Source organism: Cololabis saira, chromosome 15 (assembly GCF_033807715.1).
Source record: "Cololabis saira isolate AMF1-May2022 chromosome 15, fColSai1.1, whole genome shotgun sequence".
Lineage (NCBI taxonomy): Eukaryota > Metazoa > Chordata > Actinopteri > Beloniformes > Belonidae > Cololabis > Cololabis saira.
The window spans coordinates 44727414-44750837 of record NC_084601.1 but is presented as its reverse complement, the minus strand read 5'-3'; the positions used below and the strand labels follow the sequence as shown (position 1 = coordinate 44750837).

The 23424-nt window shown below is 41.4% G+C and overlaps 1 protein-coding gene across 1 annotated transcript in view; it reads left to right on the top strand.

Moving 5' to 3' along the window:
• The first annotated feature begins 294 nt into the window (after window positions 1–294).
• khdrbs3 (KH domain containing, RNA binding, signal transduction associated 3) overlaps window positions 295–23424 on the top strand; it is a 120386-nt gene continuing 97256 nt past the window's right edge. The window contains exon 1 of the mRNA XM_061742266.1: window positions 295–414. Coding sequence (XP_061598250.1) covers window positions 333–414 — 82 coding nt within the window. The 5' untranslated portion in view covers window positions 295–332. The remainder of the gene's footprint in view (window positions 415–23424) is intronic.

Here is a 23424-nt window from a genome sequence, read left to right as displayed (position 1 = left end):
GGGGTTCGAGGACGGGATGCTGGTTCCACTCTGACGGATTAAACACCTGGATCCGGTTCTGGGTCCGGTTCTACCTTTTAAATCTCCTGGATCTACCTTTTCTGCGCCTGCGCAGCTCCGCGGGTTCGGACCCTGCACTTGGATTTGGTTCTACCGTTAATCCTCCACCTGTTCTGCGCCTGCGCGGCTCCGCGGTCGCGGGTTCCAGGACCTGAAACCTGAACTTGGATCTGGTTCTGGTTCCGGATCTTCTCTTTGGATCTTACCTGCCGTGCCCGTGCCCGTGCCTGGGACCTGCACTGGTGCGCGTGTCCGTGCGCGTGCCCGCCAGCATGGAGCTGCTGCCGGAGCTGCAGGCGGAGAAGCGCGTGCTGGACCCGGCCCTCACGCACGCGCTGCGGCTGCTGGAGCAAGGTGAGTTGCGGGGGGTCTGCGCATGCGCAGGAGGTTCCGGTTCCGCGGGTCCAGGTACAAACTTGGGATGGAAACCTGTTCAATTCATCCATTCATCCATTTATTCATCCACCACTACTCGGGTGTTACGTCACAGAAAGAAGGAAAAAATCCCTCATTTATAGTTTTTTATTCCATTTGGAGTAAAAATGTAAATGAAGAGTAAATGTGATTAATTAACTGTTAATTAACGAGTCTCTGCTGAGCTGGTTACCCAGGACCTTCTTTCTTTCTTTCTTTCTTTCTTTCTTTCTTTCTTTCTTTCTTTCTTTCTTTCTTTCTTTCTTTCTTTCTTTCTTTCTTTCTTTCTTTCTTTCTTTCTTTCTTTCTTTCTTTCTTTCTCATGTATTTGTTATAAACCAGGGGTCGGCAACCCAAAATGTTTTAGATCCATATTGAACCAAAAACACAAAAAACTAATATTTCTGGAGCCGCAAAACATGAAGAGTCTTGTATCAGAATTAGAATGAAGAAACACATGCTGCATGTTTCTATATTAGTTACAACTGGGGGGAGATTTATTTTTATTATGCACTTCGAGAAAAAAGTTGAAATGTTGAGGAAATAGTCAAAATTACGTGAAAAAAATCTAAATTTCGAGAAAAAAGTCAAAATATCGAGATTAAAAAGGAAAGGAAAAGGGAAGAAAAAAAGAAAAAAGAGAAAAAAGGAAAAAAAAGAAAGAGAAAAAAAGGAAAAGAAGAAAAAAGGTCAAACATTTCTGAAAAATCTCTAGAGCTGCGGGTTGCTGACCCCTGTTATAGAGGGATCATGTACATTAATGACTCCAGGTCTCCTGGATGAAGGGGTTCTGGTTCTGGACCTCTCTGATTGGTCTGCTGCCCCATCCCCCCCCCCCTCCTGGATGAGAGGATGAGGGGGGATGGATGAATCTGTTGATAATCTGTTTCCTCTCATGTTCATAAATACCATTACTACTACTACTACTGTCATGTAGCAGATGCTTTTATCCAGAGTGACTTCCATCTGTGAGAACATGTGCACCATTTGTGGAGCAATCAGGGTTAATGCCTTGCTCATGGGCCAAGGTGTTTCATCTAGGTTGTCATTCTAGACTTTCTGTTGTTTCAGTTCTTCTACTGTTGTGGCATCAAGCAGAAATTAATGTTCAGTATTCAGAGGATTCAGTCTGGTTTCTGAACGAGTATCAAACAGTCTGGGATGAATGTGGAATCTGAGGGATGAAGGATGTCAATACTCGGAGTTCCTCCACCGGTCCAGGGCTGTTTCCTCATGGCGTTTAATGATTTCTGAGAACCTTAACTGGACCTGAACCAGAACTGGACCCAGATTCCAGGGTTCTCCTCCGTTCTTCTTCCTCTGCTGACTCCCTCGTTCTTCCCTCTGCGCTACAGTTGTTGTTGTTTCCTGATGATTATTATTGTGATTGATTAAGAGGGTTGAGGTGTTCCCCAGTAAAGTCCCATCAGCCCCTGCAGCACCGGAGGAGAGACACTAGCAGACTCTTTAATTCATTCATTCACCCGGCGGTTCTCTATTCCAGCTGAGTAAAGATGATCAGATACCAGAGACACCAGAGCAGCTGCCGTGGTGTCCTTGAGCAAAGCTCCACTCTAGTTACTTTACAGGGTTGTAATCCTCCTTCTGAGTTACTTTAGGGGGTTGTAATCCTCCTGCAGGGATTACTCTAGTTACTTTAGGGGTTGTAATCCTCCTGCAGGGATTACTCTAGTTACTTTAGGGGTTGTAATCCTCCTGCAGGGATTACTCTAGTTACTTTAGGGGTTGTAATCCTCCTTCTGAGTTACTTTAGGGGTTGTAATCCTCCTGCAGGGATTACTCTAGTTACTTTAGGGGTTGTAATCCTCCTGCAGGGATTACTCTAGTTACTTTAGGGGTTGTAATCCTCCTTCTGAGTTACTTTAGGGGTTGTAATCCTCCTGCAGGGATTACTCTAGTTACTTTAGGGGTTGTAATCCTCCTGCAGGGATTAATCCTGACATTTCACTTTAGCACCAAAACTGTGGCTGAAACATCCTCAACGGCAGGAGGTTAATACCGTTATCGTCCTCCGGCAGCCACTTGGTCCGTGGAGCTCCATGGACCCCTGACCTCTGACCCTGACCCTGACCCTGACCTCTGACCCTGCCCCTGGCGTGACCTTGACGTGACCTTGACCTGGCCTCTGACCCTGCAGACAGGAACTCTTGATTGGTTGAGGAAGCTGCTGGGATGTTCCATGTGTTCAGCAGCAGCTCCACTGGGGTCCAGGGGTGAACTGAGGGGCACCAACAACACGGGTCCCGGTGGAGACGCCTGTCTGCAGATGTGAGGAGGAACGGCTCATCGGGCGGCGCTAACGAACCGCTAACGAGCCGATAACGAGGTTAGGAAGGCGTCACGTCGCTCTCTTGTCTCTCATACGCACCTTGACAGGAACTCCGGCTGGTTCGCCTGGTTCAGTATCTGATTCAAGCTTTTTAGCTGGGAGGGAATACGTCAAAAGTCAAACAGATTGTGCACTTGGTGAAAGTTTTTGATATTTGAAAAAGGACATTTATCTCAGAATTGAATTCCTAGCACCAAAAAAAGGAGAGAAAGTGACAATATACAACAATCTAGGACTAAAAGAAGATGAGATTTGACCTTTGGTCTTTTCGGCGGGAGACATTTTGAATGTTCTGCAAACCGGCCACTAGGGGGCGTCACCATTTGTTTGAAAACCTTATGTCCATAACTAACACATGCCAAATATCAAAAACTTGTCACCAAGTGCACAATCTTTATGATTTTGACATATTCCCTCTCAGCTAAGAGCAACAAAAGCAGGAACCAGCTGAGACCTGATCCTCCACCTCTGCAGGAGGTTTGGAGACGAGTCCAGGTCCAGGTCCTGGTCCAGGTTCAGGTCCAGGTCCAGGTCCAGGTCCAGGTTCAGGTCCAGGTCCAGGTCCAGGTCCAGGTCCAGGGGGTACGTTGGTAGAAAGCTCCTTCCTTTGTCCAGCTCTGGTCCATCTAATCTGTGTGAAATTCATCCTCTGGTGTAAACAAAGACACCAACCTGCTGATTTGTAATATTTAAAGCTGAATGGAAACATTTTAGTACATTATTCTTGGAACTCAGTCAGAAACGGTGATTGTTCAGTGCTGTAGCCGGAACTCCTCCTCAGTTGTTTGCCACTTTAAATTTATTGATGTTCGATATCAAGGAATACGGTGGAAAGTAACAAAACTGTTCAGATTTCCTGTACGATCCGATATTGAGTAAAATCCAGGCCGATTTGAAACCGTTACATTGTGTAAATACACTTAATTTGCCCTGTAAATCTAAATAAATTGGTGTTTTTTTGATAGTTTAAGGATAAAAGACACCAACCTGCTGATTTGTAATATTTTAAAGCTGATTGGAAACATTTTAGTACATTATTCTTGGACCTCAGTCAGAAACTGTGATTGTTCACTGCTGTAGCCGGAACTCCTCAGTTGTTTAGTACTTTAATTTATTGATGTTTGATACCAATGAATACTAGGGCTGGGTATCGATTCAAATGTCCAGATTTGATTCGATTCCGATTCTTAATATTCAGAATCGATCATCACGATTTGATTTGATCCGATATTGATTTGGCTTATGTTATTTAAAATGTTTTTTGAGCTGTTTGTTGCCTGAATTAAATGACTGTAAAATAACTAGTGAAATAATAATTTCACGATAATTATTGGGAAATAACTAAGAAATAAATAACTCAAACAGGCCTTTCAATATCCATTTAAAGTGCAAAAAAGAAAGAAATTGCAACAGTTCGAGTGTCATGACAAACTGTGTGTCCGACTACTGGGATTAAAGTTTACCTGGTGAAAATGATGAAAAAAAATAAAAAAATAAAAAAAAATCGATCTTTAGACATAAGAATCGATTTTTAGGAATTAATATGAGAATCGATTTAGAATCGGAAAATCGATTTTTTTCAACACAGGTCTAATGAATACGGTGGAAAGTAACTAAACTATTCAGATTTCATTTCTGAATTCTGATGTAAAAGTGATGGAAAACCCCGACTTTACAATGGAAGTGGACGGAGAGACGATTGTCGACCTGGCAACGATCTGGGTGTAAAACATCAGATGAACGTTTGTGGGTGACGGCATGAACGCCGGGTCAGAGACGGAGGACGACGGACGGCGGCGGCCATGACTCTCCAACGAGGCGGGACGGGGTTTTCTGGGGTTTGTGGAGCAGGAATCCTGCAGGAGGAAGAGAACGGGTGTTTTGGGAGAAATCTCACTTATGGTTCGAGAGCGGTCGGCTGTGCAAAAATGAATCAGACACACACTCGCTTATGCTATAATGAATACAGGACTGGAGAGCCGGAACAGTCCAGGCAGAGCAGCGATAAAAACCCCGGCTGGGCGTTGTGCGTTGTGCACTAGACCCGCAGCAGACTCTGAACCCGGACTTCCGGCTTTCTCATCTTTATACCTTTCTACTCAGCACCTTGCGGAGGGGGTTGCCCCTTCAACCCCCGCCTGCCAGTTCTCACGCTAAGTCTTGGTTCACACGGGACTGAGCTTCCCGTGTGAACAAGCAGTTACAATAATACTAAACAGCAGGTGCAGACTGTGTTTTGGGAATTCAGGACACAAAACATATTTTTTCTCCCTTCAACGGGACTCGGGTTCAGCCATGACTCTCTAACGAGGCGGGATGGGGGTTTTCTGGGTTTGTGGATTTGTGGATTTCTGGGCTTGTGGAGCAGGATTCCTGCAGGATTCCTGCAGGATTCCTGCAGGAGGGAAGAGAACGGGACTCGGGTTCGTGTCATCTTCTCTCCGTTGCAGGAAGTTTGTTTCACACTCGTCTGGAACGTGAAGAAACAGCAGTAAAAATAGAAACCGCTGCCCTGATGAGTTCTGAGGGGGAGACAGTGCAGCGTCCTCGTCCTCGTCCTCGTCCCTGGTCCCTCCAGACGTGAGAGGCTCGTTAGGGTCCGACCTGGAGCTCGTTAAAACTGGCCGCCCGGCAGGAGTCGTTAGTGGACGTGCGGCAGCAGCAAGGCATGCTGGGAGGAGGAGACCCGTCCAGAGCAGCAGATCTCAGTCTGAGAGGAAACAGAGGAAACAGAGGAACATGTTCAAGTAGCGGTTGCCACGGCGACCAGACGGCCGTCTCTCCTCCCACGGACGATTTCTGACCAGTTTTAAATCCGTTTCTGCAGTTTTCTGGTGTCAAACATCAGGGTCAGGGGAAGTTTCTATGTTTGGAAACTGGAAGTAATCTGAGTAAAAGTGCAGCGTTCAGTGTTGAACTCTCCTTTACTGCTTTATAAACTTGTACGAGGACAAAAAAACTGATATATTCAAGAATCAAACATAGAAATGAGAAAAATAAAAAGGATATCCAATCAAACTAAAGTAGAGATGTAAAAGTCTGATGTAAGTCCTTGTTCTCAGACGAGCAGATGATTTTAAAACTTCAATATCTGGAAATGTGTTGAATAAATGAATATATATATATATATATATATATATATATATATATATATATATATATATATATATATATATATATATATATATATATATATATATGTATTGTACCAATTACAATTTTTTAAAAGGTAAATTGATATGAAAGAGTGGAACATTAAGAAAGAAAGACTGGTAGATCATTGTCTCTACAACAGATGTCAGTACTGTAGTGGATGTAATGAAGTACTTTATCTCCTCTTTTATATTTATTAACAGTCTCCTGTAAATCTGTAAATCCCTGCGACATGTTTCCAGTATTTATAGTAGTATTTATAGATCTGGATGTGCAGCTTCCTGCTGAAGTTCTGGCGGGTTCACAGACACGATCAACCTCAGAATAATAGATACTTTTATATAATAGATAGTAACAACATCTCTATAAAACACAGATACTCTCAGTAACAACATCTCTCAGAATAATAGATACTATTATATAATAGATACTCTCAGAATAAAACACTGATACTCTCAGTAACTGCTTGCAGCTTTAATTATTATTATTATTATTATTATTATGAATTAAGGCAGGGATAATTGTGATGCATGGATTTTTCTATATTTCTACCCTCCCCCAGCGTCCGTCTAGGCCCCGCACCCTGATCAGGTTTATGGATCTGTGGTTGTTCCCCCCCTAAGGACCGGGGGGTTTAATCTCTCTCTGACCAGAGCTGGTGTTGAGTGGAGATGTGACGACTGATACCAGAACCAGAACCAGAGTTTTTCTCTCTGCGGTCGTCGTATCAGCAGCTCGTCGTCGTCGTATCGACAGCAGAGAGAGAAACATCCGTCCTGCAGCCGCTGACACTAGAACCCGGGGCCGGTTCTCTCTGGTATCGACAGCAGCTCGTCCTGCAGCCGCTGATAAGAGACTCACGGAGAGTGGATTCATTTCAGGGTCAGGAATCAGAGTCTCCAGATATGAGAGCTAGAGACGGCCGTACCTGACGTCTGAAGGGCAGAGAGACGTGAAAACATCACAAAGGCAGAGTGTTTCTCAGTGTTTCTGAGTGTTTCTCAGTGTTTCTGAGTGTTTCTGAGTGTTTCTCAGTGTTTCTCTGCACGTGTGCAGCAGTAGCTGCTTTAACCTTGCAGAGTTAAACACCTGCCTGGTGAAGGAGCTTCAGGATCAATGAGGTTATTGATCTGCAGAACAAACACACAAACACCGCTGACCCGGCGGTGTTTTCAGGTGTCAGCGCCGCCGCGGATTCTGCTCGTCTCAGACCAGCGACTAAATGAGGTCGTTGTCACCAACACGAGGGAAAGAGAGGGCTTTATTCATGGAGTTAAGAACATCTTCAGACCGTCTGGCCACAAATAAAACTGTTTCACTGCACCACTGCGCCAAGTGGCACGCCTCCTCCATAGCTATGCAATAGCTATGGAGGAGCAGCCAGAGGCACTATTGTTATTGTGTGCGTTTCACCTTATTATTATTCATTTTCCGGACAAACTTCGGCGCTTAACTAGTCCCGCAGCTTTGAGAAAACGCGAAAAATAAAAATGTAAAAACGTGAACCTTAAGCGGGAATCGTGTGCTATGACTTTTATTAGCGATTGGCGCCATCCGGAATGCATTGGGAGAAATTTGGGGCCTCACCACTCGCACACCATTACTCGAAAAATTCTGAACCGATATAGAAAGTTGTAGGCCCTGAATTTAACTACAGTACTGTGGATTTTCAGAGCGATGGCACAAATAGTTTTTGCACGAAGTGCAAAAACATTTCCAAATTTCCAAACTAATGGGGAGATTTTCCCATGTAAGTGAATGGGGCAGAATGTTACACTGTGGGTGGGAGGAGGTTGGAAAAACTCCAAATTCATCTTTTTTCTGAGTCACGTATCTTTCTCATACTTGCACGTAGAACTGTCATTCAAACTTCAAAACGGAGGAAAACTTCTCTTCTCTCTCCAAACCTGAAACAGTTTTTTCCTAAAATGTACACTTTTCAAGATATGAGCGCTCAAGCGAGGACTGGAAATCACTTTTTTGTCAAATCTAGAGTGAAGTTCTAATTTTTTAGAGTGAGAGAAACATTCAAAAAATAACCATAATTTTTATTTGTAACTCGAGCTCACGGCCGAACCGTAAAAGCTGGACCAATCATTTTTGGTCAAAATGTAGACATAGGTGTTGGGATTCATAAAATGTGACTTTGACAGGCGGGGTATGCACAAAATTTAAACGGCGAAGGCTAAAGCGACGCCAATTCCTGCCTCTGTCTCCATTTACTTCAATGTAATCAAAAATTTTCTTCAAAAAAATCTCACTTTGTTTTCGAACTGCCGTTACTAACACATTTTAAGGAATATGTGAATAAAATTAAGATTGTCAGAATCTGCCGGGTTCTGTGTCTCTCACGATGTCTTTGTTTTTCTGCTAGGAGCTACGGTTTTTCTTCTCAAATCAGAGTTATTTGAGAACTTGTCACAAGGCAAAAGCTGGGGTTTTCTCACAGCCAGTCCGGAACTTTCCTCATTTCCTCATTTCGAGGTTGTTGTTCCCCCTTTTCTCTCTCCGTAACACCAAAACCCCCGTCGGCCGGTGCCGCCTCATTATCATATTTATTTAAAGTACCGAGTGACCCATTTCACTCCGGCGTGGAACCGTCTCTCCGTGATTGAACGGTCCGGTATTCCAGGTCCCGTATTCCAGGTCTCGTATTCCAGGTCTCGTGTTCCAGCTCCGTCTCCAGAGACGTTTCCTCCAGCACAACCTTGTCTTTAAAGAAACGCTCCACTTCTTCTGTTACTAACCAGGAATAGTTTTACATTACCGTTGTTTTAGTACGACAGCCGGACCTGAACGAACTGTGCAGTAAAATAAGCAGCTTCTGGAAAAGATGGAAATCGAACTCGGGCGATCAATGATCTGTCATGTAAGCAATACGGAGCCAAAAGCTGAATATTGTTTCCCATCCATCGCAACGTAATACTTAAAAATGTAATACTTAAAAATGTAATACTCAGAGTTTAGTTGGAGGAACGCAGGGCTGTGTAACGACGCTAACGCAGGGCTGTGTAACGTGAGCTGATGCACCTGCGATTCCCCCCTGAGCGGGTTCTAACCTCGGTTCCATGTGACGATAATTAAATATATAATGCAATATCATAGAGGAATAGAAACCAGACTTAAATGTAGATTACAAAATAAAAACAAGACTAAAATGTAGATTACAAAATCAAGGTTCAAGGTTCAAGGTTTCTTTATTTGTCACACCAAATATATGTCAGACATACAAAGGAATTACATTTCGTTTCCCTCTCATCCACGGTGCAATTAAATGCAGGTAAAAACAATAAAAACAATACATTAAAACAGACAACAGTAGTGCAACAGGTTATGGCAATAAAGTGCTATGAAGATTTCTGTTCAAGTTCATGGTTGCTGTTCGTATAAAAGAAAGAAGCAGCTATAGAGTTCATACACCACTGAAATGTCCTGGACAATGAATGAAAAATGATAGCTGGACCCAAAGACTAAAACTAAAACAGTCTGACAGAAACATCAGCAGTTCTTCCTCTGACCCGGTCAGGTCTGGCTGTATCTGATCTCTCTCCGCGGCGTCAGATGTTTCACTAGTCGGCAGGGTTAGGGTTAGAGTTAGAGTTAAGGTTAGGGTTAAGGTTAGGGTTAGGTGTTAGGGTTAAGGGTTAGGGTTAGTGTTAGGGTTAGGGGTTAGTGTTAGGGTTAGGGTTAGTGTTAGGGTTAGGGTTAGGGTTAGTGTTAGGGTTAGAGGGTTAGAGTTAGGGCTGATCTCCCTCCACCGTGTCAGAGATTTCACTAGCCCGGAGGGTTAGGGTTAGGGGTTAGGGGTTAGGGTTATGGGTTAGGGGTTAGGGTTGGGGGTTAGGGTTAGGGGTTAGGGTTAGGGGTTAGGGTTAGGGTTAGAGTTAAGGTTAGGGTTAGGGGTTAGGGTTAGGGGTTAGGGTTAGAGTTAGGGTTAGAGTTAGGGTTAGAGGGTTAGGGTTAGGGCTGATCTCCCTCCATGGTGTCAGATGTTTCACTAGCCCGGAGTCGGCAGGGTTAGCGTACGGTTCAGCTTCGCTGCGCAGGTTTCATTAGCTCAGTCTCAGTGCAGCGGCTGGGAGTCTGCAGATTCTCTCCGAGTGAGACGTAATTAATGAGACGTCTGCTCCTGTCTCCTCTGAGCAGCGCTGGGGAACGACTGCCGGGGAACGACTGCTGGGACTAACGGCAGCAAGAGCAGACTCATGTAGAACCAGGCTAATCAGAACCACGTTAACCAGAGAGGTAGCAGGAGTTTCCTGCAGCTCGTAGTCCAGTTATGACCCGGGGGGTCCATCCCTTCAGGACCGGGTTCACAGGAAACAACAGGATAGACATTTCTGATGTGGTTGAGATTATGATTTTTCTATTTTCTTTAACCTTTATTTAACCTTTATTTAACCAGTAACAGCCCACTGAGATCAAGGATCTCCTTCTCCAGGGAAACCTGGCCAAGGTTAAAAGACAGAATACAAAACAATAACAGGGAACAAAGTAGCAGTAAAATGATAAAACCACGTGTTCTAAAGTGCAGATGTTTAGGAAGTCACAGCCAGTTAACATAATCACATCACTTTGCCTAAGTAAAGTGCCTAAGTACTGGTTTCAGGTCCTCTAGTCCAGGTTTTATTTCCTCTAGTCCTGGTTTCAGATGTTTTATAGATGATGGTTGGATGGAAACATCATTGTCAAAATAAAGACTTGATGAGTCTTTTATTGTTTGTTAAAACAGATGAAATCCATCTGTGTGAAGTTTAGGAAGCAGGTGATGTTCAGCTGCTGGATCTAGCCTGGATCTATCGGACGTCAGTTCAGAACCAGCGTCATGTTCTGAGATGTTCCTTTGATCTGCAGAATCACTTCCACCAACATGTTAATCAGTTTGTCATCGACATCCTTTTTCCCAGTGAATTCATACTTGAAATAATCTCTGGTAATGGTTTTCTCCATTTAACGGGCTGATGGAGGTCGATAACGGTGGAAACAATTATCCCGGCCGTAATGAAGCTTCTCTCCTGGAGGAATGTTCTTTCATCTGCACAATGCACACTTTTCCTTTGTGTTCGCTGATTGAGAACTTGTTAGGCTGATTGAGAACTCGTTAGGCTGATTGAGAACTCGGCCTCCCGTATCATCCAGGAGGAAACTCTTCACATTAAACCCAAAACGCTTTGCTCTTATTCTACGAGTTTTTAAAAGTTCTCCGAACCGGCCGCCGCCGTTAAGAGCCAGGAAGGAGAAGCTGCTCGGAGGTGGAGAGTCGACTACGGAAGAGAATCAGGGCCAGGAGGAGAAAAATTCAATAATACTTTAGAGGAGGAAGATTTTATTTCATTATGCACTTTGAGAAAAAAGTTGAAATGTTGAGAAAAAGTCGAAATGTCGAGAAAAAAGTCGAAAAAAAAGTCAAAATGTCGAGAAAAAGTTGAAATGTCGATAAAAAAGTCGAAATTTCGAGAAAAAAGTCGAAATCTCGAGAAAAAGTCAAAAATGTAGAGAAAAAGTCAAAATGTAGAGAAAAATGTTAAAATGTCGAAAAAATTTGAAATGTTGAGAAAAAAGTCAAAATGTCGAGAAAAATTTTAAATGTCAAAGAAAATTTTTAACTGTTGAGAAAAAAGTTGAAATGTCAAGAAAAAAATCCAAATGTCGGGATTAATGTTGAAATACAAATTCAACTCGTAATGTTGAGAAAAAAGTCGAAAAAAGTCGAAATCTCGAGAAAGAGTCAAAATGTCGAGAAAAAGTTGAAATGTAGAGAAAAAAGTCGAAATTTCGAGAAAAAAGTCAAAATGTCGAGAAAAATTTGAAATGTTGAGGAAAAAGTTGAAATGTCAAGAAAAAAATCCAAATGTCGAGATTAATGTTGAAATACAAATACAAGTCGTAATGTTGAGAAAAAAGTTGAAAAAAGTCGAAATCTCGAGAAAAAGTCAAAATGTCGAGAAAAAAGTCGAAATGACGAGAAGAAGTCGAAATGTTGAGATTAATGTTGAAATGTTAAGAAAAAATCTCGACATTTTGACTTTTTTCTCCTGATGGCCCTGATTCTCTTCCGTAGTCGACCCTCCGTCACAACCTGATCTCACAAAAATCTGTGAAATGCCCACGACCTCTCACCACTATTTTCCGTGGTATATACACGGAAAAGGGTATAATTCCGTGTGAGCACCACGGATATTGTACCATGCAAAGTCAATGCGATCCGTTGTCGTGATATATACACGGATTATGACATTATTATCATTTATATATAATTCTTTGTTATAGTGGCTAAATTATGAGTTTTTGTCGCGCAAGGTACTGTTTGTTACTGTCAGTGTGTAAAAGCATGTTTTTAACGCTGTTTTAGCAGTGTTTTATTGAGGTTTTAATCGGAGCACCACAGATATAGTACTATGTGAAGTCAATGGGATCCGTCACTCAATTTGACTGCTGTCATACCATTGAATGAAGGACAAAACGATAACAATCATCCCATAGATATGGGCCAGTAGGGCCCTACTCTACCTACTAGTAGGCGCAGGAGGCTGTTATTGCCCCTTTCTATAAAAAAATCAGACTCCTAGCTAAAAGCGTTAGTGAACTATGCAAAACAAGACACAAAATAGGCCCTGTTCCATTAGTCAGGAGGCTCTCAGACCTACACGTTTCTACAACCTCCTAACCAGCCAGAACGTTTTGGAGGAAACACTGTTGCAGAAGTCATAGAAGTCTGATTTTGTTATATGTTGTTTGGGGGCATCCCCTGAACAGACAGACGTTAGTTTGGTGCAGATCGGACCTGTACTTTTCGATGGGCGGGGCTTTGAAACTTCACCTTTTCCAACATTCGAACGGACACTGTTGCCACAATATTTGACCAAACCAAGTAAAACTTGATCTGTGGCCTCCATATGGGGCTTAGATTGGGCTTGCCAAGTCTCAACTCTGTGAACCCTCTGCAATGCCAACTAGCTCTGTGCAAGTCGTACAGCCACGGGACCAAAAGATCCTAGCAAAGGGCCTTCTGCATTGCAACATAGTCAAAAATCAGCCTCCCAGCTCAAAGCGTTAGTGAATTATTCAAAAGACACACAAAAAAGGCCCGAAAAAGGCACCACACACGGTGACCTTTGGCACTTCCAAAGGTCGCACGGGTCTGGACCTCGGCACAGTGGATGAGAGTCACCTCCTGATACAGAGTCTAGAATTTCAGCCTCTTAGCTCAAAGCGTTAGTGAACTATGCAAAATAGACACGAAATAGGCTTCATAGGCAAACCTATAACTGACAGCAACAAACAGTACCTTGCGCGACAAAAACTCATAATTTAGCCACTATAACAAAGAATAATATATAAATGATAATAATAATAATAATGTCATAATCTGTGTATATATCACGACCACGGATCCCATTGACTTTGCATAGTACTACATCCATGGTGCTCCCATTAAAACCTCAATAAAACACTGCTAAAACAGCGTTAAAAACATGATTTTACAAACTGACAGTAACAAACAGTACCTTGCGCGACAAAAACTCATAATTTAACCACTATAACAAAGAATAATATATAAATAATAATAATGTCATAGTCCGTGTATATATCACGACCACGGATCCCATTGACTTTGCATGGTACAATATCCGTGGTGCTCACACGGAATTATACCATTTTCCGTGTATATACCACGGAAAATAGTGGTGAGAGGTCGTGGGCATTTCACGTATTTTTGTGAGATCAGGTTGCTCCGTCACCGTCCTCGTTCCTTCACCTCCACATCTCCGTCCTGGTTCTCTCACCTCCACATCTCCGTCCTGGTTCTCTCACCTCCACATCTCCGTCCTGGTTCTCTCACCTCCACATCTCCGTCCTGGTTCTCTCACCTCCACGTCTCCGTCCTGGTTCTCTCACCTCCACATCTCCGTCCTGGTTCTCTCACCTCCACATCTCCGTCCTGGTTCTCTCACCTCCACATCTCCGTCCTGGTTCTCTCACCTCCACATCTCCGTCCTGGTTCTCTCACCTGCACATCTCCGTCCTGGTTCTCTCACCTCCACATCTCCGTCCTGGTTCTCTCACCTTCACATCTCCGTCCTGGTTCTCTCACCTTCACATCTCCGTCCTCCAGACGCCGATCCTCCCAGATCTAGATCAATGTCTTAATTCGATTTTTACTCAGTTTTGTAATTACAGCTCCAGTTTTCGTCCCCGCTGGCTCCGCCACCGTAACGGTGCGTAACGGTTTGTGACGGCAGGCGACAAAACAGCGTTAACAAGCTGCATGTGACATTTCAATTTCCTCTCTGTCAATCAGCCTGCGCTGCTTCTGCTGGTGGTGGAGCAGAGAAAAGAGGTGAAGTAATAAAAGCAGCAGTTGTTAGTCAGTAAGGGCAGTAGATCCAGCAGGTTCTTCTCATTCTTACAACGGCAAGAATTATGTTTCTATACGGTCAAAACGTACAAAGACCGGGTCAAATACAGGATTACAAAAGTAATCTGTAACTATTCCTACGTTCCTCTCACCAGAGTTGGGGCTGCAGCAGGTGTTCTGTTATTTATCACATACAAATTTAACAGCAAGCGCCAGAAAAGCACTGTTTCCATGATTTATCTCCGGCTGAAGCCAAAGAGAGAAGGAGACGAGAGTCCGACGGCCAATGATGGAAAGGAGGAAGCAGACCATGCTAATGGCTAATGTGCTAATGTGCTAAAGTTCCCAGAGTTTGATATTTAACCTCCAGGTGGAAATGAGCCGTGGAGCTGCAGCTTCAGCATCCAGGAAACATCAGCGACATCAACGACACAGCAGCGCTGAAGCTGCAGAAATCTGCAGAAATCTGCAGAAACCTGCACTCAGGCTCAAAATCCTCCTGCAATATCGTAGAGGAATAAAAACCAGAGTAAAATGTAGATTACAAAATAAAAAAAGCATCCTAATCATGAGAGTTCAACGTAGATCTGGGAATCATCTGCATATGGTGTGACAAGAGAAAATTATGACTAAATATCGTCAACGAAAATTCAGACTAAATATCGTCGTCAATGAAAATTCAGACTAAATATCGTCAACAAAAATTCAGACTAAATATTGTCGTCAACGGAAATTTGGACAAAATATCGTCGTCAACAAAAATTTAGACTAAATATCGTCATCAACTAAAATTCTGACTAAATATCGTCGTCAATGGAAATTCAGACTAAATATCGTCGTCAACGAAAATTCAGACTAAATATCGTCAACGAAAATTAAGACTAAATATTTGTCATCAACGAAAATTCAGACTAAATATCGTCGTCAATGGAAATTCTGACTAAATATCGTTGTCAAGGAAAATTCTGACTAAATATCGTCGTCAATGAAAATTCTGCCTAAATGTTGTCAACGAAAATTCTGAATAAATATCATCATCAACAAAAATTCAGACTAAATATCGTCGTCAATTGAAATTCAGACTAAATATCGTCAACGAAAATTCCGACTAAATATCGTCAACGAAAATTCAGACTAAATATCGTCGTCAATGGAAATTCAGACTAAATATCGTCGTCAACGAAAATTCAGACTAAATATTTGTCATCAACGAAAATTCAGACTAAATATCGTCGTCAATTGAAATTCAGACTAAATATCGTCGTCAACGAAAATTCAGACTAAATATCGTCGTCAACGAAAATTCAGACTAAATATCGTCGTCAATGGAAATTCAGACTAAATATCGTCGTCAATGGAAATTCAGACTAAATATCGTTGTCAATGGAAATTCAGACTAAATATCGTCGTCAATGGAAATTCAAACTAAATCTCGTCGTCAACGAACCTTTATCACCTGAGGAAAACGAGATGAGACAAAAATGCTGGTCATGTGACGATAACGATAATTAAATATATAATGCAATATGGTAGAGGAATAAAAACCAGACTAAAATGTAGATTACAAAATTAAAACTCTGCTCAAATGTGTCTTCATTTTCGTTGACCAAAACGAGACGAAATTTTCCACCAAAGATCCTTCCATGTTTGAAGTTCTTTCCTCTGATTTAGTCGCAAATTCATAGGAAAAATAAATATGTTGTAAACTCAGATTAGAGTCTTCTGTATCTGGAATGAATGTATTCTTGAGTCTATAATGTAACGATAATATAATAATAATAAGATAACTTTGTTTGAATTGTAAAATGGGTTTGGCTAAATACAATCTTTGACTAAAACTAGACTAAAATGGAAAATTCTGACTAAAATGAGACTAAAATTACTTTTAGTCGACTGAAACTTGACACGACTAAAAGGAGAATGAACAAGACTAAAACTAATAAAACTAAAACGATAGCTGGACCCAAAGACTAGACTAGAACTGAAACAGGCTGAAACAACACTAACTTCCACCCGGAGTTCCGCAGGGCTCAGTGTCGGGACACCACACTATTAAACTTCACCTCTGTTTTCAGTTGTAAAAACAGAAAAAACATCAGTTTTGGTTTAGACGCCCATTTGTTTGTTTGTTAGTTTGTTAGTTTGTTTGTTTGTTTTATTTAGGATCCCCATTAGCACTAGCATTAGCATTAGCTGTTCTTCCTGGGGTCCGACACACACACAACACACACATTGACACTTAATACAGACATACATTATACATGACAAACACAAGAATAATAGACACAACTCCCTCAGTCACAAACTCAGAGGATAAAACTAAATCATTCTCAGACATAAATACATAGAAATGAAATGAAATAAAACACCTTCATAAACAAAACCTGCCTGAAATGACCTGATCTTAGAATTCTGAACTTATCACCTTTATTGTGAAAGGGTTTACACTTTCTGCAATTCTCCAGCAAATATTTGCAAATAATACGATTAATGAAATATTTATTACACTGATTTATAGAAGTTTATTAATTTATTATATATTAATTTTAATTATATCATTTATTATATAAATAAACTAAACTAAAGCGTCTCCTCCTCCAGGAACCGGATGAACCTTTAGTTTTGGGTAATTTCACAAATCAGTGCATTTGATTACGTTTATATGTGTGTGTGTGTGTGTGTGTGCGCGTGCGTGCGTGCGTGCGTGCGTGCGTGCGTGCATGCATGCGTGTGTGCATGTGTGTGTTAAAGTTAGGGTCATTACTGTTTACTGAAGCTACTCCTAAATTAAACACTTACCTGCTGAATCTACTGCCCTTATTTTTTAACAACTTGTGCATTTTATTATTTTACTTCTTTTCTTATCATTTCATTCAGAATTTGATTTAATTTGATTTGTTATTTATGTTTTAATTGTGTCCTGCCGCTTTTAATGTTGATGTAAATCACTTTGAATCACCTTGTGTTAAATTGTGATATATAAATAAACTAGGGCTGGGCTTTTTTTCTCTGAAAACCCGATTTTTGATTTCGATTTTTTTGGGTAAAACTACAAAAGACAATGGAATAAATTGTTTCAAATATTTTATCTTTATTTTTAAAGAAAAATAGCAAACAAATGTCCCTATTGGGAATGAAGTGCAATTGAAAGATCCTGTAAATCCTCCTTGAGTTTAGTAAAGTGTTTTCTTGACCAAACAAAGACGACTAGACGAGCTCCGTCTAATGCAGCTGCAAAAAAGGAAAATCAATTTTCCCATTTTCCTTTTTTAACATCGATTTGTTTATTTGTTTATTTAACTGGATCCCCATTAGCTGCCACCAGAGTGGCAGCTACTCTTCCTGGGGTCCACACACAACAAAACATCACATAAGACACAATAAATCAACAAAACGTAAACACAATAAGACATCAACAAAACATCACATGAGACACAATAAATATCATGTCTGACAAAACATGAAAACAATAAAAACAAGTAAAGCAGACATACAAAAACAATGCAAGACGTAAAACAAAACATAAAAACAAACGGTATAGGCTTCAAATTAAAACGAACTAAAGTGCACTAAAACTAACCATCACAATAAATTAAATATATCTCATCTAATTCCCTAAGATTTAGATAACATTTGGATATAAATTAATGTGTTTTTTAAAAAGTTTTTTAAAACTTGTCTTAGTCGGTGCTTCAATAATTGAAATTGGCAACTTGTTCCACACAGAAAGAGCCCGATATATGATAGACCTCCGGACTGCATCTGTTCTGGGTTTGGGTTTCACTAGAGAACCTCTAGTAGCCTGCCTGGTATTATAACTGTGGTGATCTCTTACATAATGTAATCGTGAGTACAGATGGTTTGGTTGTTTACTGTGGAAGATGTTTCTGAAAAAAACCATTAAGTTACAAGCCAACCTCTCCTGGACTCTGAGCCATGAGAGACTGGCATGCAAACTTTCAGTACTCTGTCTCACCCCTGATGGACAGCACAATGCGAGCCTTGCAGCTTTATTCTGAGCAATTTGAAGCTTAGAGAGGTCTTTTTTGGCTGCACCCGACCAAATTGGTGAGCAGTAATCAAGGTGAGATAACACCAGTGCTTGGATCACCAGTACTCTAGTGGCAGGAGTAAGAAAACCAGAACATCTTCTGATACATGCTACACCTTTACCCATTCTCTTGACCACATTCTCAATATGTTTTTCCCAAGACAGCCGCTCATCAAGTGTGACACCGAGCAATTTAGCCTCTTGAACCTGGTCAATACCTGAACCTTTGAATGATAAGACCAACTTGTTGTTATTATTAGCAGCATGTTTGGCCCCAAACATGATGCTTTTAGTCTTTGCCACATTCAACACCAATTTATTCTCACATATCCATTGCAGTATTAGTTGTAGTTCTGATTGAAGTGTGTTCCTTAATTCTGTCATATTATTTGATGCATAATATATAGTTGTATCATCTGCAAAAAGTGTAGCACTGCACTTGTCCAAAGCATAGGGCATGTCATTAGTGAAAGTTGCGAAGAGTAACGGCCCAAGGCAACTCCCCTGGGGGACGCCGCACTGCACATACTTTGGGGAGGAAAAACTCCCATTGAAAAATACAGACTGCGTCCTATTGGACAAGTAGCTATTCATCCATTTGATTGCTGTTGGACAAAACCCATATGCAGCTAGTTTTGCTAATAATATCTCATGGTCAACAATATCAAATGCTGCGCTAAAGTCAATCAAAACAGCTCCAACCATCATTTTCCCGTCAATATACGCTGAAAAATTATCAATCATTTCTGTCAGTGCAGTACAGGTAGAGTGGTCTGCCTTATACGCATGCTGACAATCAGAATTCAATCCATTCAAAAAGAAGTAGTGACGAATTTGTTCAAAGACAACTTTTTCCATTAGCTTACTTAACACTGGGAGGATGCTGATAGGTCTGCTGTTAGCAGCCGAGAAACTATCCTGTTTGTTTTTAGGAAGAGGTACGACCTTGGCAGATTTCCAGGTCTGTGGGAATAGCCCCTGCTTCAGACTCAAATTAAAAATGTGGCAAACTGGCAAGGAAATTATATTTGAAACAATTTTAAGTAGCATTCCATCCAAATTATCTATACCGGCTGATTTACTATTATTTAGCCCAGCAAGTAGTTTTTCCACCTTTTCAATTTCTATGGGTTGAAACTCAAAAATACATTGTTTGTTGCTCATTATATAGTTAGCAATTATTTGAGAAGACATACCGTTTTGACGAGGGGAGCCCATTTCCTTTCTTAACTTATCAACTTTGTCGACAAAATACTCATTAAAATGGTTTGCAATGTCCTTTGGTTTTGTTAAGAAAATTCCTTTGGCATCAATGAAAGAAGGTATATTAGTTTTAGCTCTACCCATGATTTCATTCAGGGTTTTCCAAAGTTGGCTGCTATCATTCTTCCTTTCCTGAATCATGTTTTGATAGTATATTTTTTTCATTTTTCTGTTAAGATTTGTAACTTTATTTCTCATTACACGATACATTTTCCACTTTTCAGTTTCTTTAGAGTCAATTGCAGCTTTCTTCAGCTCATCTCTTTTATGCATACACTCCCTGAGTTCTCCATCAATCCATGGTGCCTTATTAGATCTTACTGTGAACCTTCTTAATGGAGCATGTTTGTCGGCCACAGAGATAAATAGTTCAGTAAATAAATTTAGGGCTTTATCCACCTCATTTAACATTAACACTTGGTTCCACCCAACATTCCTTATATCCTGAGCAAAATCATTTTTACAAAATGTTTTATATGACCTCTTATACAGTATTTTAGTCCCAGCCTTAGGAATCTTGCTTTTTCTTACTACGGCCACAATATTATGGTCACTAAAACCTATAGGAGCAGATACTGCTTTGGAGCATAATTCACTGTTATTAGTAAATATGTGGTCAATACAGGTTGCAGATGTTTGGCCAGCATTATTACAATAAACCCTTGTTGGCTTGTTCACCATCTGAATTAAATTACAAATGAGTGCAGTGCTGTTCAACTTTTTCCTCAATGGGCATGAAACTGACAGCCAATCAATATTAAAGTCACCTAGGACAAACATTTCTTTACCGACATCAGTTACCTTCATCAATGCAGTACATAAATCTTCAACATATTGCACACTTGCACACGGGGGCTTATAAACACAGCCAAACAAAATCTGCTTACAGTGAGAAAGGTGGACCTCCAACCAAAGAGCTTCTATGTTAGGAACCATCAGATCCAGCCTAATCTTGGTGGGAATATGGCTCTGCACATATATTGCCACACCTCCCCCAAAGATATTCCTATCGTTTCTAAAGATGTTGTAACCTGGTATGGCTAGCCGCATGTCTGTCACTGAGTTGTCTAAGTGTGTTGTTTGTGATTGTGATTAATAAATCTGATTTAGATTTAAAATCGATTAATCGCACAGCCCTAAAATAAACCTGCTTTGCCTTAATTATGACGGAGCTGATAATATCAGACAGATTCAGTGTGTCAGAGGAGTTTTGTTGCTACAAAGGATTCAGTTATAGTTCAGATGATTATTGATGAACTGATTGTGATATTGATAAGTGATGTTTTTATATTTAATCCGCTCAGCCCCGGCGGGGAGGACGGAGGTGTGAGCGCCGAGGTGCCGAGGTGTCGGGGTGTCGGGATGTCGAGGTGCCAGCACTGCTGGTGTGGGTGGATAATGAGATGAGAGAACATGAATAACTCCACAACTCTCCACAACCTCCTCCATCTCTTAAATCTCTTTAATCTCTGCCGGCGGCGGCTCGGCAGCAACACGGGTCATTATTTCATCGGTTTCTCTGCTCGGTCACACGTGTCGCTCCTGCAGGGAAGAAACCGCCCAATAATGAGAATCACTCCCTAATTCAATCTGTTAATAAAGAAGCTGCTCTCCTTCAGCTGATCGGGGGCAGATGCAGGATTCTCTACAGTAAAGAAGCTGCTCTCCTTCAGCTGATCGGGGGGAGATGCAGGATTCTCTACAGTAAAGAAGCTGATCGGGGGGAGATGCAGGATTCTCTACAGGAATCACGGCTCGTGTTTGGAAAGGAAGGAGGTTTGATAAACTGGGTTGATGGAATCACCTGGACCAGAAGCAGAGAAACTCTGCTTCCATTCCTTTGCTCTGTAAAGCTGGACGAGGACGAGAGCTTGACAACCTGATCTCACAAAAATCCGTGAAATGCCCACGACCTCTCACCAATATTTTATCAATATTGTACCATGCAAAGTCATTGGGATCCTGGTTCAAAAGCAATTAAAAATGATATTTTGTGGTTAAGGTCTGGTTAGGTTAAGGCACAGTGGCGTGCACAGATAGACACCAGGTGGTGCTAGAGCACTTGCCCGTTGCCCTCTGGACCAAGCAGGTGCCCTCCTCAACGTAAAGCGGTTTTCACATAGAGGGCGCACAGCGGCAGCCGCCGCCGGCTTTCCCATTCATTGTGTATGTGCTGCTGCCGCGCAAGGGCGCAGGGCTTTGCGCCGGGCTCTGCGCCGGGCTCGGCAGCGCACAACAGGGCGCACGCCGCCGAGTTTGTGCGGCGGCAAAGGGCGCAAGACGGCACAAAGCGGCTTTCACCTAGAACGCGGTTGCGCCACGCACACCGCCGGGGTGGGCGCAGACTCGGCCAGAGACGTTCAATAAACTGTATAGAGGATCTTTTGACTCGGCGCAGAGTCGGAGCAGAGCAGGGCGCGCCTGTGCGCATCGCGTACATATTTGTTGCAAGTTGCTTGGCAACCAAAAAAAAGTTTTATTTTAAATTAACATTTTATTGTTAAAAGAGCAAAAGAATATCAAATTTCTACCACTTTTAAACACACCAGGTATGTCCAAATTCTGGGAGATTTCTCTCCACTTTTGTCTCTTTTTATTGATGCCCCTGCAGTCTCGCATCCCACAGTTCCCTAGACTCACAGCCAAGATCATTCTTTCTTCCATCTTGATCGTCTCTGATCTTCAGAGAGATAGCTAATTTTATTGAGATATCTTAAAAGCTGTCCCTGATTTATTTTGTCAACACAAAGTGGTTTGGTGGAACTAAATCAGGCATGAAGCTGTATTAGCAAAATATATTATTTTGTACCAACCATAAGTTATTTCTACGTTACAACGCTTGCAGTAATCTTGTATTTACATTAAGGCTATTATTAAAACTTTGACAATGATAAATAAATACCCTATTAAAATGTGTCTGCAGAACACAGCTCTGTAGTAGGAAATTGAAGTTAGGCCATGGCAGTTACAGCCTGGTGTGGTGAGTCTTAGCGTTGTAATGCATTGACTCTTGTCACCAAGCAGTCTTACTCAAATAAACATATTCTATTCTCTCTGCTGTCCTGCAATAGGCCATCTACCAGCATGGAAGATGAGGGACATACTCATAGCAGAGAGGCAGAAACGTCAGCGTCCAGAGTTATTTGTTTTATTACAATGTTATAAAGATATTGAAATAAATATGCCATGCCATATGCTATGTTTTTTTTCTCTTCCAAATATCACACTGCTATAAGGCAGCCAGCAGTTCCACATGCCGCGCGTGTGCCCTTATTTTGCACTGAGCACCTGCCCCCCAAAATGTCTGTGCACGCCACTGTTAAGGCACTTATGATTAGTTAGAAGTAGGAAAGGTTTTTGCTAAAAATAATCATTTCAAATCACTTACGCCACCTCCGTCGTCATGGCGACAGCAAACAACATGGTTAAATACTCGAATTTACGTTAAATACTAGAAAACACGGTTAAATATTCGCCTCAAAATACTGTTAAAAATCATCAAAACGCGATTAAAACACTGTTAAAACAGCGTTAAAAACATGCTTTTACAAACTAACAGTAACAAACTGTAACTTGCGCGTCAAAAGCTCATAACTTAGTTTAATACTACTATAACCACTATAATAAAGAATAATATACACATAATAATAATGTAATAATCCGTGTATATATCACGACAACGGATCCCAACAATATCCGTGGTGCTCACACGGAATTATACCATTTTCCGTGTATATACCACGGAAAATAGTGGTCGTGGGCATTTCACGTATT